The 14,667-nt window shown below is 38.3% G+C and overlaps 1 protein-coding gene across 4 annotated transcripts in view; it reads right to left on the bottom strand.

Moving 5' to 3' along the window:
• Positions 1-14,667, bottom strand: part of TMLHE (trimethyllysine hydroxylase, epsilon) — a 62,230-nt gene that overhangs the window by 9,807 nt on the left and 37,756 nt on the right. For 3 of the 4 annotated variants that reach the window (XM_043896400.1, XM_043896398.1, XM_043896401.1), the window contains 2 exons: positions 8,467-8,746; positions 5,950-6,069 (listed from right to left, as the gene is read on the bottom strand). In XM_043896400.1, the coding sequence (XP_043752335.1) occupies positions 5,950-6,069; positions 8,467-8,746 (400 nt within the window). The remainder of the gene's footprint in view (positions 1-5,949; positions 6,070-8,466; positions 8,747-14,667) is intronic. The other variant, XM_043896399.1, reaches the window with a different exon arrangement.

Here is a 14,667-nt window from a genome sequence, read left to right as displayed (position 1 = left end):
CAAAAACACTCTTGAGGGAACCAACAGTAGAATAACAGAGGCAGAAGATAGGATAAGTGAGGTAGAAGATAGAATGGTAGAAATATATCTATGGTGAAACAGATCACCAGCCCAGGTGGGATGCATGAGACAAGTGCTTGGGCCTGGTGCACTAGGAAGACCCAGAGGAATCGGGTGGAGAGGGAGATGGGAGGGGGGATCGGGATGGGGAATAAGTGTAAATCTATGGCTGATTCATATCAATGTATGACAAAACCCACTGAAATGTTGTGAAGTAATTAGCCTCCAACTAATAAAAAAATTAAAAAAAAAAAAAGATAGAATGGTAGAAATAAATGAAGCAGAGGGGAAAAAAGGAAAAAGAATTAAAAGAAATAAGGACAACCTCAGAGACCTCTGGGACAATGTTAAACGCCCCAACATTCGAATCATAGGAGTTCCAGAAGAAGAAGACAAAAAGAAAGACCATGAGAAAATACTTGAGGAGATAATAGTTAAAAACTTCCCTAAAATGGGGAAGGAACTAGTCACCCAAGTCCAAGAAACACAGAGAGTCACAAACAGGATAAACCCAAGGCAAAACACCCCAAGACACATATTAATCACATTAACTAAGATCAAACACAAAGAACAAATATTAAAAGCAGCAAGGGAAAAACAACAAATAACACACAAGGGGATTCCCATAAGGATAACAGCTGATCTTTCAATAGAAACTCTTCAGGCCAGAAGGGAATGGCAGGACATACTTAAAGTGATGAAAGAGAGAAACCTACAACCCAGATTACTGTACGCAGCAAGGATCTCATTCAAATATGAAGGATAAATGAAAAGCTTTACAAACAAGCAAAAGCTGAGAGAAATCAGCACCACCAAACCAGCTCTCCAACAAATGCTAAAGGATCTTCTCTAGACAGGAAACACAGAAAGGATGTTTAAACTCGAACTCCAAACAACCAAGTAAATGGCAACGGGATGATACTTATCAATAATTACCTTAAATGTAAATGGGTTGAATGCCCCAAACAAAAAACAATGACTGGCTGAATGGACACAAAAACAAGACCCATATATATGTTGTTTACAAGAGACCCACCTCAAAACAAGGGACACATACAGACTGAAAGTGAAGGGCTGGAAAAAGACGTTCCACGCAAATAGAGACCAAAAGAAAGCAGGAGTAGCAAAACTCATATCAGATAAAATAGACTTTAAAATAAAGGCTGTGAAAAGAGACAAAGAAGGACACTACATAATGATCAAAGGATCAATCCAAGAAGAAGATGTAACAATTATAAATATATATGCACCCAACATAGGAGCACTGCAATATGTAAGACAAATGCTAACATGTATGAAAGGGGAAATTAACAATAACACAATAATAGTGGGAGACTTTAATACCCCACTCACACCTATGGATAGATCAACTAAACAGAAAATTAACAAGGAAACACAAACTTTAAATGATACAATAGACCAGTTTGACCTAATTGATATCTATAGGACATTTCACCACAAACAATGAATTTCACTTTTTCTCAAGTGCACATGGAACCTTCTCCAGGATAGATGGCATCCTGGGCGGCCAGAAATCTAGCCTTGTAAACTCAAAAAAATTGAAATCATTACAAGCATCTTTTCTGACCACAATGCAGTAAGATTAGATGTCAATTACAGGAGAAAAATTATTAAAAATTCCAACATACGGAGGCTGAACAATACGCTGCTGAATAACCAACAAATCACAGAAGAAATAAAAAAAGAAATCAAAATCTGCAGAGAAATGAATGAAAATGAAAACACAACAACCCAAAACCTATGGGATGCTGTAAAAGCAGTGCTAAGGGGAAGGTTCATAGCAATACAGGCTTACCTCAAGAAACAAGAAAAAAGTCAAATAAATAACCTAACTCTACACACAAAGCAACTAGGAAAGGAAGAAATAAAGAACCCCAGGGTTACTAGAAGGAAAGAAATCTTAAAAATTAGGGTGGAAATAAATGTAAAAGAAGCAAAAGAGACCATAGCAAAAGTCAACAAAGCCAAAAGCTGGTCCTTTGAGAAGATAAATAAAATCGACAAACCAATAGCCAGACTCATCAAGGAACAAACGGAGAAAAATCAAATCAACAAAATTAGAAATGAAAATGGAGAGATCACAAAAGACGACAAAGTAATACAAAGGATCATAAGAGATTACTATCAGCAACTATATGAAAATAAAATGGACAACTTGGAAGAAATGGGCAAATTCTTAGAAAAGTACAATTTTCCAAAACTGAACCAGGAAGAAATAGAAAATCTTAACAGACCCACCACAAGCATGAAATTGAAACTGTAATCAGAAATTTTCCAGGAAACAAAAGCCCAGGACCAGACGGCTTCACAGCTGAATTCTACCAAAATTTTAGAGAAGGGCTAACACTTATCCTACTCAAACTCTTCCAGAAAGTTGCAGAGGAAGGTAAACTTCCAAACTCATTCTGTGAGGCCACCATCACCCTAATACAAAAACCAGACAAAGACACCACAAAAAAAGAGAACTACAGGACAATATCACTGGTGAACATAGATGCAAAAATCCTTAACAAAATTCTAGCAAACAGAATCCAACAACACATTAAAAAGATCATACATCATGACCAAGTGGGTTTTATCTGAGGAATGCAAAGATTCTTCAATATCTGCAAATCAATCAATGTAATACACCACATTAACAAGTTGAAAGATAAAAACCATATGGTTATCTCAATAGATGCAGAGAAAGCCTTTGACAAAATTCAGCACCCATTTATGATAAAAAACCCTCCAGAAAGCAGGAATAGAAGAAACATACCTCAACATAATAAAGGCTATATATGACAAACCCACAGCAAACATTATCCTCAATGGTGAAAAATTGAAAGCATTTCCCCTAAAGTCAGGAACAAGACAAGGGTGCCCACTCTCACCCCTACTATTCAACATAGTTTTGGAAGTTTTGGCCACAGCAATCAGAGCAGAGAAAGAAATAAAAGGAATCCAGATAGGAAGAGAAGAAGTAGAACTCTCACTGTTTGCAGATGACATGATCCTCTACATAGAAAACCCTAAAGACTACACCAAAAAATTACTAAAGCTAATCAATGAATATAGTAAACTTGCAGGATATAAAATTAACACACAGAAGTCCCTTGCATTCCTATACACTAACAATGAGAAAACAGAAAGAGAAATTAAGAAATAATTCCATTCACCATTGCAATGAAAAGAATAAAATACTTAGGAATATATCTACCTAAAGAAACAAAAGACCTATATATAGAAAACTATAAAACACCACTGAAAGAAATCCAAGAGGACACAAATAGATAGAGAAATATACCATGTTCACGGATCAGAAGAATCAATATAGTGAAAATGACTTACTACCCAAAGCAATCTATAGATTCAACGCACTCCCTATCAAGCTACCAATGCTATTTTTCAGAGATCTAGAACAAATAATTTCACAATTTGTATGGAAATACAAAAACACCTCAAATAGCCAAAGCAATCTTGAGAAAGAAGAATGGAACTGGAGGAATCAACCTGCCTGATTTCAGGCTCTACTACAAAGCTACAGTCATCAAGACAGTATGGTACTGGTGCAAAGACAGAAGTATAGATCAGTGGAACAAAATAGAAAGCCCAGAGACAAATCCACACACCTATGGACACCTTATCTTTGACAAAGGAGGCAAGAATATACAATGGACAAAAGACAGTCTCTTTAACAAGTGGTGCTGGGAAAACTGGTCAACCACTTGTAAAAGAATGAAACTAGATCACTTTCTAACACCATACACAAAAATAAACTCAAAATGGATTAAAGATCTAAACATAAGACCAGAAACTATAAAACTCCTAGAGGAAAACATAGGCGAAACACTTTACGACATAAATCACAGCAGGATCCTCTATGACCCACCTCCCAGAATATTGGAAATGAAAGCAAAACTAAACAAATGGGACCTAATGAAACTTAAAAGCTTTTGCACGACGAAGGAAGCTATAAGCAAGGTGAAAAGACAGCCTTCAGAATGAGAGAAAACAATAGCAGACGAAGCAACTGACAAAGAATTAATCTCAAAAATATACAAGCAACTCCTGCAGCTCAATTTCAGAAAAATAAACGACCCAATCAAAAAATGGGCCAAAGAACTAAACAGACATTTCTCCAAAGAAGACATCCAGATGGCTAAAAAAAAAACACATGCAAAGATGCTCAACATCACTCATTATCAGAGAAATGCAAATCAAAAGCACAATGAAGTACCATCTAATGCCAGTCAGAATGGCTGCTATCCAAAAGTCTACAAACAATAAATGCTGGAGAGGGTGTGGAGAAAAGGGAACCCTCTTACACTGTTGGTGGGAATGCAAACCAGCACAGCCACTATGGAGAACAGTGTGGAGATTCCTTAAAAAACTGGAAATAGACCTGCCATATGACCCAGCAATCCCACTCCTGGGCATACACACAGAGGAAACCAGAATTGAAAGAGACACGTGTACCCCAGTGTTCATCACAGCACTGTTTATAATAGCCAGGACATGGAAGCAACCTTGATGTCCATCAGCAGATGAATGGATAAGAAAGCTGTGGTACATATACACAATGGAATATTACTCAGCCATTTAAAAGAAGACATGTGAATCAGTTCTAATGAGGTGGATGAAACTGGAGCCTATTATACAGAGTGAAGTAAGCCAGAAAGAAAAACATCAATACAGCATACTAATGCATATAAATGGAATTTAGAAAGATGGTAATGATAACCCTATATGCAAGACAGCAAAAGAGACACAGATGTATAGAATAGTCTTTTGGACTCTGTGGGAGAGGGTGAGGGTGGGATGATTTGGGAGAATGGCATTGAAACATGTATATTATCATATGTGAAACAAATCGCCAGTCCAGGTTTGATGCATGGGACAGGGTGCTTGGGGCTGGTGCACTGGGATGACCCAGCAGGATGGGATGGGGAGGGAGGTGGGAGAGGAGTTCAGGATGGGGAACACATGTACACCCGTGGTGGATTCATGTCAATGTATGGCAAAACCACTACAATATTGTAAAGTAATTAGCCTCCACTTAAAATGAATAAATTTATTTAAAAAAGGTTATTTTTCATTCACATTTTCCCTCCAACTTCTTTTAAATTGGATTCAAATTCCTCTTAACACCATAGATAAAGCAGCTGTGTTTAGAATATTGACCCCTTGGCAATATAATTGCAAGGAGATCCTACAACTGCAAGGAGATCCAACCAGTCTATCCTAAAGGAAAGTAGTCCTGTATATTCATTGGAAGGACTGATGCTGAAGCTGAAACTCCAATACTTTGGCCACCTGATGTGAAGAGCTGACTCATCTGAAAAGACCCTGATGCTGGGAAAGATTGAAGGTGGGAGGAGAAGGGGATGAAAGAGGATGAGATATTTGGATGGCATCACAGACTCAATGGACATGAGTTTGAGTAAACTCCGGGAGTTGGTGATTGATAGGGAGGCCTGGCATGCTGCACTCCATGGGATCACAAAGTGTGAGACACGACTGAGTGTGACTGAACTGAACTGAACTTAACTTGCAATATAATAACTAAATAAGAAAAACTGTACAAATTCCCAAACCAATGGTTAATAAATACATTTTTGGTAAATTATTTGCAATCACTTTGATAAAAATGTAAATTAAACAAAATTAAGATCCATTCATGTAGTAAGGTAGATTTTCAATCATTTCAAAAATTTTTATTCCTATGAATCTTTAAAAATGATCATATTTCTAAGTAGAAAAGAGATAGTTATGTAAATAAGCAGCAGCAGATATGATCTTGGTTCAAATAAAACAGAAAATGATTAAGAAAGTATTCAAGACCATCACATGTAATGATCTCACTTTGGAAAATTCTAATCCACCTACCCACAGGGCTCCTGAAAATAGGTGGTATCAGTGTGCCGATCCAGAGCTAGCTTGGTGTATGCAGTGTCACCCCTGGAGAAGTCTGAAGTGAAAAACCACATCCTCCCATAGATGGTTTCTCTGTCAAATGTAGCATAGAAGGCCTTTTTAGCTATTTGAAAATTTCATTCTTGTCACTCAAAACTCTTTCCAATACTTTCTTTATTGACAAATAAAAATAGAACTTTTATCTTTTGGCTCCAGATATCCAACTATAAAGTAAAGAAAATAGTTGAACTCATCACCTGTCTTAATGAGCCCACCACTGAGTAATATTCTAGGAAGCTGGGGGGAATAAGTGGAAGGATAATGTAGTCAGAAAACAGGGAACCATCTCACTCTGTTTATGTGTCTGCTTTGAACAGCTTTCAGGTTCACATTTCTGTCCTGCACTCACCTTCCTCACATAGAAAAAGATGTTTTTGGGTAGCTGCTTTTCACCCACCTTTTAGACATGGAAGAATAAAAAAAGAGAAAAGAATAGTTTATACTAGCAAGTATTTAGTGAGACTTGCTGTATCACTGTTACTATATATCTCTCCTTGAGATACATACATCATGAGCAAATGACCCAGCATACCATCTGCTACACAATGAGCTATATCTGGTTCTTATGAAGTAAAAGTAAAGTACTAATTATGACAAAGTCAGTTTACATAACATTTAATACTACAGAAGATAAACCTATATACTACCTAGAAATGCAATGGAAAGAACTTTGTACTTAAGATTAGAAAACCTGAGCTTTCTTGAATTCCAGTTCTACTCCTTACTAGAAGAGCAATTCTGGTCAAGCCACTCAATACATCTGCTCCTCAAGCGCCTCATCATTAGAACAGGAGATAAAATATACACTTATCAGGACTACTATACTAACCAATTAAAATCATTGATGTGAATATGCTGCTTAAATGCTGTACAGTATCAGTTCAGTTCAGCTCACTCAGTCCTGTCCGACTCTTTGCGACCCTATGAAATGCAGCACGCCAGGCCCCCGTCCATCACCAACTCCCTGAGTTTACTCAAACTCATGTCCATTGAGTCGGTGATGCCATCCAGGCATCTCATCCTCTGTCGTCCCCTTCTCCTCCTGCCCCCAATCCCTCACAGCATCAGGGTCTTTTCCAATGAGTCACCTCTTCACATCAGGTGGCCAAAGTATTGGAGTTTCAGCTTCAGCATCAGTCCTTCCAATGAACACCCAGGACTGATCTCCTTTAGGATGGACTGGCTGGATCTCCTTGCAGTCCAAGGGACTCTCAAGAGTCTTCTCCAACAACACAGTTCAAAAGCATCAATTTTTCGGCTCTCAGCTTTCTTTATAGTCCAACTCTCACATCCATACATGACCACTGGAAAAACCATAGCCTTGACTAGATGGACCTTTGTTGGCAAAGTAACGTCTCTGCTTTTTAATATGCTATCTAGGTTGGTCATAACTTTCCTTCCAAGGAGTAAGCACCTTTTAATTTCATGGCTACTGTGATCATCTGCAGTGATTTTGGAGCACCAAAAAATAAAGTCTAACACTGTTTCCCCATCTATTTCCCATAAAGTGATGGGACCAGATGCCATGATCTTAGTTTTCTGAATGTTGAGCTTTAAGTCAACTTTTTCACTCTCCTCTTTCACTTTCATCAGGAGGCTTTGCAGTTCCTCTTCACTTTCTGCCATAAGGGTGCTGTCATCTGCATATCTGAGGTTATTGATATTTCTCCCAGCAATCTTGATTCCAGCTTGTGCTTCTTCCAGCCCAACATTTCTCATGATGTACTCTTCATATAAGTTAAATAAGCAGGGTGACAATATACAGCCCTGACATACTCCTTTTCCTATTTGGAACCAGTCTGTTGTTCCATGTCCAGTTCTAACTGTTGCTTCCTGACCTGCATATAGGTTTCTCAAGAGGCAGGTCAGGTGGTCTGGTATTCCCATCTCTTTCAGATTTTCCACAGTTTATTGTGATCCACATAGTCAAAGGCTTTGGCTGTACAGTATAGGGCAGTATTATTAACAACCAGTGTCTGAATTAAGCCTTAGGAATAACAGGTCAAAAGTAGATATCTTTAGATACCATCTTATTCAATCCTTTTAGTGATCAGATGGGAAAATAGAGGTGACAGGGACAGGGATTGTGGGTAGGAGTGTGTGTTTACCCAACTGCTTGATGGTAGAACTCAGACTACAGTCTGGCTATCTTTACTCAAAGTTACTGCTCTTTCTAGCGTATAATGAATAATTCTTACTTTGTCACTGGGCTTGAAAAAAGACAACAACTTTGAAGTCATCATATTTAACATGTAAGAGTCTTTAGAGATTAGAAATTTGGGCTTCAAATAAAGCACTATAAATGGCAATCTCCTTATTCAGGCCACAGAATATTCTGGAAAAACAAGGGTGACCATACCTGTCATATTATTTTACTGATGTTCATGCTCTGGAAATTAATTTCTGCACATCAGAAAACTAATGACTCACCTGATCAAGCTGATCCTTTTTGCCAGCTTCTCTGTGTGTTCCTGAGTAGGAGGGACATTTTCTACAAAAGCAATTCCATAGAGTAGAAAGTTCTGCAGAAAGTTCTTCAGTCCCTCCTTGGTTTCTAAGAAGGTCTGGAAATCTACAGCTGGAACTTGGGCTTGCTGGTAGATTTCAGCATTCCATAAGATTCTAGGTTGGATGACCTTTTGTTTCTGCCCTTCATAGCTGTTTTTCACCAGCCAATCCAAATCATATCTAGTCACGTGACCATCTGGCCCTTTTTAGGAAAAAAATAAAAGGTATTAAAAATAATAATTATATATACTGCCAATAATTTACTGGTTAAGAATATTATTTTCAGCAACCAATTACCCAGTCTGGTATTGTTTATGGGGTTTCCCAGGTAGCACCAGTGGTAAAGAAACTGCCCGCCAATGCAGGAGACATAAGAGATGCAGGTTCGATTCCTGGGTCGGGAAGATCCCCTAAAGGAGAGCACAGCAACCCACTCCAGTATTCTTGCCTGGAGAATCCCATGGACAGAGGAGCCTGGTGGGCTACAGTCCATGGGGTCGCAAAGAGTCGGACATGACTGAAGTGACTTAGCACACATGCACATCTGTATTGTTCATGAAACTAAATTCAAATGAATGCCTGGAATGTTCCTGAGACAGAAATATTTCTCAGTTGAGTAGTATAAATTAGTAAGTGAATGAATGAACAAATAAATCTTCTCAGCAGGAAAATAAGTTTATGAAACTATAGCTACATAGTAATGGGCCTCTATCTCCCTCTTATAAATGAATTAGGGCAGTTTGGTCTAATGATATGATATCAATACAACATGATAACTTTGTCCGCTGCTCCACAAAAAGTCAAAAAGCCAGCTCCTAAAATGTTTTAGAAAATATTCAGGATAAGCAAAGGAGTAAGCAAAGGATACAGCAAGAGGAGTGAAAGGCTATCCTGACATTTTCTCTCTCCTTTTCTTTCTACCTCTCTGTCTCTGTTTCTCTCTTTCAAATTTCTACACCATTATAGTAAAAGTATCATAAAGAATTTGGAAAGCATAAAAAAGTATAAGGAAATGAAAAGGTCAGATATACTTATTCGATTATCTAGATGACACCACTATTCACAGCTTGCAATCATTCCTTCTAGTTTTCTGTATGCATACTTTTACTTTACATAACATATATATATATGTATGTATCAGTTTGCACCCTGCCTTTGTCACTTAAATTTTAAGAATAATTTTTTTCATTAAAAAATTAAGCCTTCAAAAAATTAATTCCTATAATTTTCAGAATATGGACTACCAAGATTTACCTAACCAGTCTGTTCTCCCGGGGCATGTAGTTGTATTTTTGATAAGTCTCCCTATTAATTAATAGTGATCATCCTTGTCCATTTTTCTGATAATTTTCTTAAAATAGACACACAGAAGGTAGAATTGTTAAGTCCAAAGACACAAACTTTTAAGAGTCTTGATACCTATAACCAGATTACTTTCTAGAAAGTCTACCGATTTTCATCCCCTCCAACAATATATGCATATATGCGTGCCCATCAAAATTGAGTACTCTTACTTTTTAAACATATTTTTTTTCTAATTTGGTAAATAAAACTCCTCTTATTATAATAAATTTAAGTTATTTAAGGTGAAGAAGAACATTTGTTAGACATCTATATTTTTTACATGCAAGGGTTACCAAACTGAGCTAGTAGCCAAACCTGCCCAGAATTGTTTTTGTAACATCTGCTTTGTAGTATGTATTTTCTATAGCTGTTTCTACCCTACTACCAAAGAACTGAATCGTTGTGACAGAGACAGTGTACTCAACATAGATTAAAATCTTTACTGTCTGGCCCTTTACAGAATGTTTCCTGACTTGTTTAATGATTGTTCACTTCTTTCTCACATTTTTCTTTGGAACACTGGTGTTTTTCTTACAAATTGGTAATAGCACTATATATACATACATATATACACACACACACACACACATTTAATCATATACTCTACAAATATTTTGCAAAGTCAGCTTTAAAAAAAAAACTTTCTATGGTATGCTTTCTTTCTTTTTTAAAAAAGCTGTTATAGTCCAGTTAAGACTTATTTCAATTAAAGAATAGACATTGAAATCAACAAGGGGAAAAAGTGCATGGGGCCGAGTCCAGAAAAAACCATGCACAAGTTTCTAGGTGTTCTCTTCTAGTATCAGTTCAGTTCAGTTGCTCAGTCATGTCCGACTCTTTGCAACCTCATGGACTGCAGCATGCCAGGCTTCCCTGTCCATCACCAATTACTGGAGCTTACACAAACTCATGTCCATTGAGTCGGTGATGCCATCCAACCATCTCATCCTCTGTTGTCCCCTTCTCCTCCTGCCCTCAATCTTTCCCAGCATCAAGGTCTTTCCCACTGAGTTGGTTCTTTGCATCAGGGTGGCCAAAGTATTGGAGTTTCAGCTTCAGCATCAATCCTTCCAATGAATATTCAGGATTGATTTCCTTTAGGATTGACTGGTTGGATCCCCTTGCAGTCCAAGGGACTCTCAAGAGTCTTCTCCAACACCACAGTTCAAAAGCATCAATTCTTTGGTGCTCAGCTTTCTTTATAGTCCAACTCTCACATTCATACATGACTACTGGAAAAAAAACATAGCTTTGAATAGATGAACCTTTTTTTTAAAAAAATATAAATTTATTTATTTTATTTGGAGGCTAATTATTTTACAATATTGTAGTGGTTTTGCCATACATTGACATGAATACACCACGGGTGTACATGTGTTCCCCATCTTGAACCCCCCTCCCACCTCCCTCCCCATCCCATCCCTCTGTTATCCCAGTGCACCAGCCTTAAGGACCATCTCATGCATTGAACCTGGACTGGCGATTTGTTTCACATATGATAATATACATGTTTCAATGCCATTCTCCCAAATCATCCCACCCTCACCCTCTCCCACAGATCCAAAAGACTGTTCTATACATCTGTGTCTCTTTTGTTATCTCGCATATAGGGTTATCGTTACCATCTTTCTAAATTCCATATATCTGCGTTAGTATACTGTATTGGCTTCCCTGGTGGCTCAGAAGTTAAAGCGTCTGACTGCAATGCGGGAGACCCGGGTTCGATCCCTAGGTAGGGGATCTACCTTCTCCCCTGGAGAAGGAAATGGCAACCCATTCCAGTATTCTTGCCTGGACAATCCCATGGATGGAGGAGACTGGTGGGGTACATTAGTCCATGGGGTCGCAAAGAGTCGGACATGACTGAGTGACTTCACTTTCACTTTCATATTGTATTGGTGTTTTTCTTTCTGGGTTACTTCACTCTGTATAATAGGCCTCAATTTCATCCACCTCATTAGAACTGATTCACATGTCTTCTTTTAAATGGCTGAGTAATATTCCATTGTGTATATGTACCACAGCTTTCTTATCCATTCATCTGCTGATGGACATCAAGGTTGCTTCCATGTCCTGGCTATTATAAACAGTGCTGTGATGAACACTGGGGTACACGTGTCTCTTTCAATTCTGGTTTCCTCTGTGTGTATGCCCAGGAGTGGGATTGCTGGGTCATATGGCAGGTCTATTTCCAGTTTTTTAAGGAATCTCCACACTGTTCTCCATAGTGGCTGTGCTGGTTTGCATTCCCACCAACAGTGTAAGAGGGTTCCCTTTTCTCCACACCCTCTCCAGCATTTATTGTTTGTAGACTTTTGGATAGCAGCCATTCTGACTGGCATTAGATGGTACTTCATTGTGCTTTTGATTTGCATTTCTCTGATAATGAGTGATGTTGAGCATCTTTTCATGTGTTTTTTTTTTAGCCATCTGGATGTCTTCTTTGGAGAAATGTCTGTTTAGTTCTTTGGCCCATTTTTTGATTGGGTCGTTTATTTTTCTGAAATTGAGCTGCAGGAGTTGCTTGTATATTTTTGAGATTAATTCTTTGTCAGTTGCTTCGTCTGCTATTGTTTTCTCTCATTCTGAAGGCTGTCTTTTCACCTTGCTTATAGCTTCCTTCGTCGTGCAAAAGCTTTTAAGTTTCATTAGGTCCCATTTGTTTAGTTTTGCTTTCATTTCCAATATTCTGGGAGGTGGGTCATAGAGGATCCTGCTGTGATTTATGTCGTAAAGTGTTTCGCCTATGTTTTCCTCTAGGAGTTTTATAGTTTCTGGTCTTATGTTTAGATCTTTAATCCATTTTGAGTTTATTTTTGTGTATGGTGTTAGAAAGTGATCTAGTTTCATTCTTTTACAAGTGGTTGACCAGTTTTCCCAGCACCACTTGTTAAAGAGACTGTCTTTTGTCCATTGTATATTCTTGCCTCCTTTGTCAAAGATAAGGTGTCCATAGGTGTGTGGATTTGTCTCTGGGCTTTCTATTTTGTTCCACTGATCTATACTTCTGTCTTTGCACCAGTACCATACTGTCTTGATGACTGTAGCTTTGTAGTAGAGCCTGAAATCAGGCAGGTTGATTCCTCCAGTTCCATTCTTCTTTCTCAAGATTGCTTTGGCTATTTGAGGTGTTTTTGTATTTCCATACAAATTGTGAAATTATTTGTTCTAGATCTCTGAAAAATAGCATTGGTAGCTTGATAGGGAGTGCGTTGAATCTATAGATTGCTTTGGGTAGTAAGTCATTTTCACTATATTGATTCTTCTGATCCGTGAACATGGTATATTTCTCTATCTATTTGTGTCCTCTTGGATTTCTTTCAGTGGTGTTTTATAGTTTTCTATATATAGGTCTTTTGTTTCTTTAGGTAGATATATTCCTGAGTATCTCACATGCCAGTAAAATTTTCCAAGCCAGGCTTCAGCAATACATGAACCGTGAACTTCCAGATGTTCAAGCTGGTTTTAGAAAAGGCAGAGGAACCAGAGATCAAATTTCCTACATCCGCTGGATCATGGAAAAAGCAAGAGAGTTCCACAAAACCATCTATTTCTGCCTTATTGACTATGCCAAAGCCTTTGACTGTGTGGATCACAATAAACTGTGGAAAATTCTGAAAGAGATGGGAATACCAGACCACCTGACCCTGACCTGCCTCTTGAGAAACCTATATGCAGGTCAGGAAGCAACAGTTAGAACTGGACATGGAACAACAGACTGGTTCCAAATAGGAAAAGGAGTATGTCAGGGCTGTATATTGTCACCCTGTTTATTTAACTTATACGCATAGTACATTATGAGAAATGCTGGTCTGGAAGAAGCACAAGCTGGAATCAAGATTGCTTGGAGAAATATCAATAACCTCAGATATGCAGATGACAGCACCCTTATGGCAGAAAGTGAAGAGGAACTGCAAAGCCTCCTGATGAAAGTGAAAGAGGAGAGTGAAAAAGTTGACTTAAAGCTCAACATTCAGAAAACTAAGATCATGGCATCTGGTCCCATCACTTTATGGGAAATAGATGGGGAAACAGTGTTAGACTTTATTTTTTGGTGCTCCAAAATCACTGCAGATGATCATTGCAGCCATGAAATTAAAAGACGCTTACTTCTTGGAAGGAAAGTTATGACCAACCTAGATAGCATATTAAAAAGCAGAGACGTTACTTTGCCAACAAAGGTCCATCTGGTCAAGGCTATGGTTTTTCCAGTGGTCATGTCTGGATGTGAGAGTTGGAATATGAAGAAAGCTGAGCGCTGAAAAATTGATGCTTTTCAACTGTGTTGTTGGAGAAGACTCTTGAGAGTCCCTTGGACTGCAAGGAGATCCAACCAGTCCATCCTAAAGGAGATCAGTCCTGGGTGTTCACTGGAAGTACTGATGCTGAAGCTGAAACTCCAATATTTTGGCCACCGGATGTGGAGAACTGACTCATTGGAAAAGACCCTGATGCTGTGAGGGATTGGAGGCAGGAGAAGAAGGGGACGACAGAGGATGAGATGCCTGGATGGCATCACCGACTCAGTGAACATGAGTTTGAGTGAACTCCGGGAATTGGTGATGGACATGGAGGCCTGGCATGCTGTGATTCATGGGGTCAGACATGAATGAGTGGCTGAACTGAACTGAACTGACTGATTCTGAAGTATTTAATTATTTTCGTTGCAATTGTGAATGGAATTGTTTCCTTAATTTCTCTTTCTGTTTTCTCATTGTTAGTCTATAGTAATGCAAGGGATTTCTGTGTGTTAATTTTATATCCTTCAATTTTATTACT

Source organism: Cervus elaphus, chromosome X (genome assembly GCF_910594005.1).
Source record: "Cervus elaphus chromosome X, mCerEla1.1, whole genome shotgun sequence".
Classification (NCBI taxonomy): domain Eukaryota; kingdom Metazoa; phylum Chordata; class Mammalia; order Artiodactyla; family Cervidae; genus Cervus; species Cervus elaphus.
Note: the sequence above shows the minus strand (reverse complement) of the source record. Positions and strands in the feature narration are given on the sequence as shown.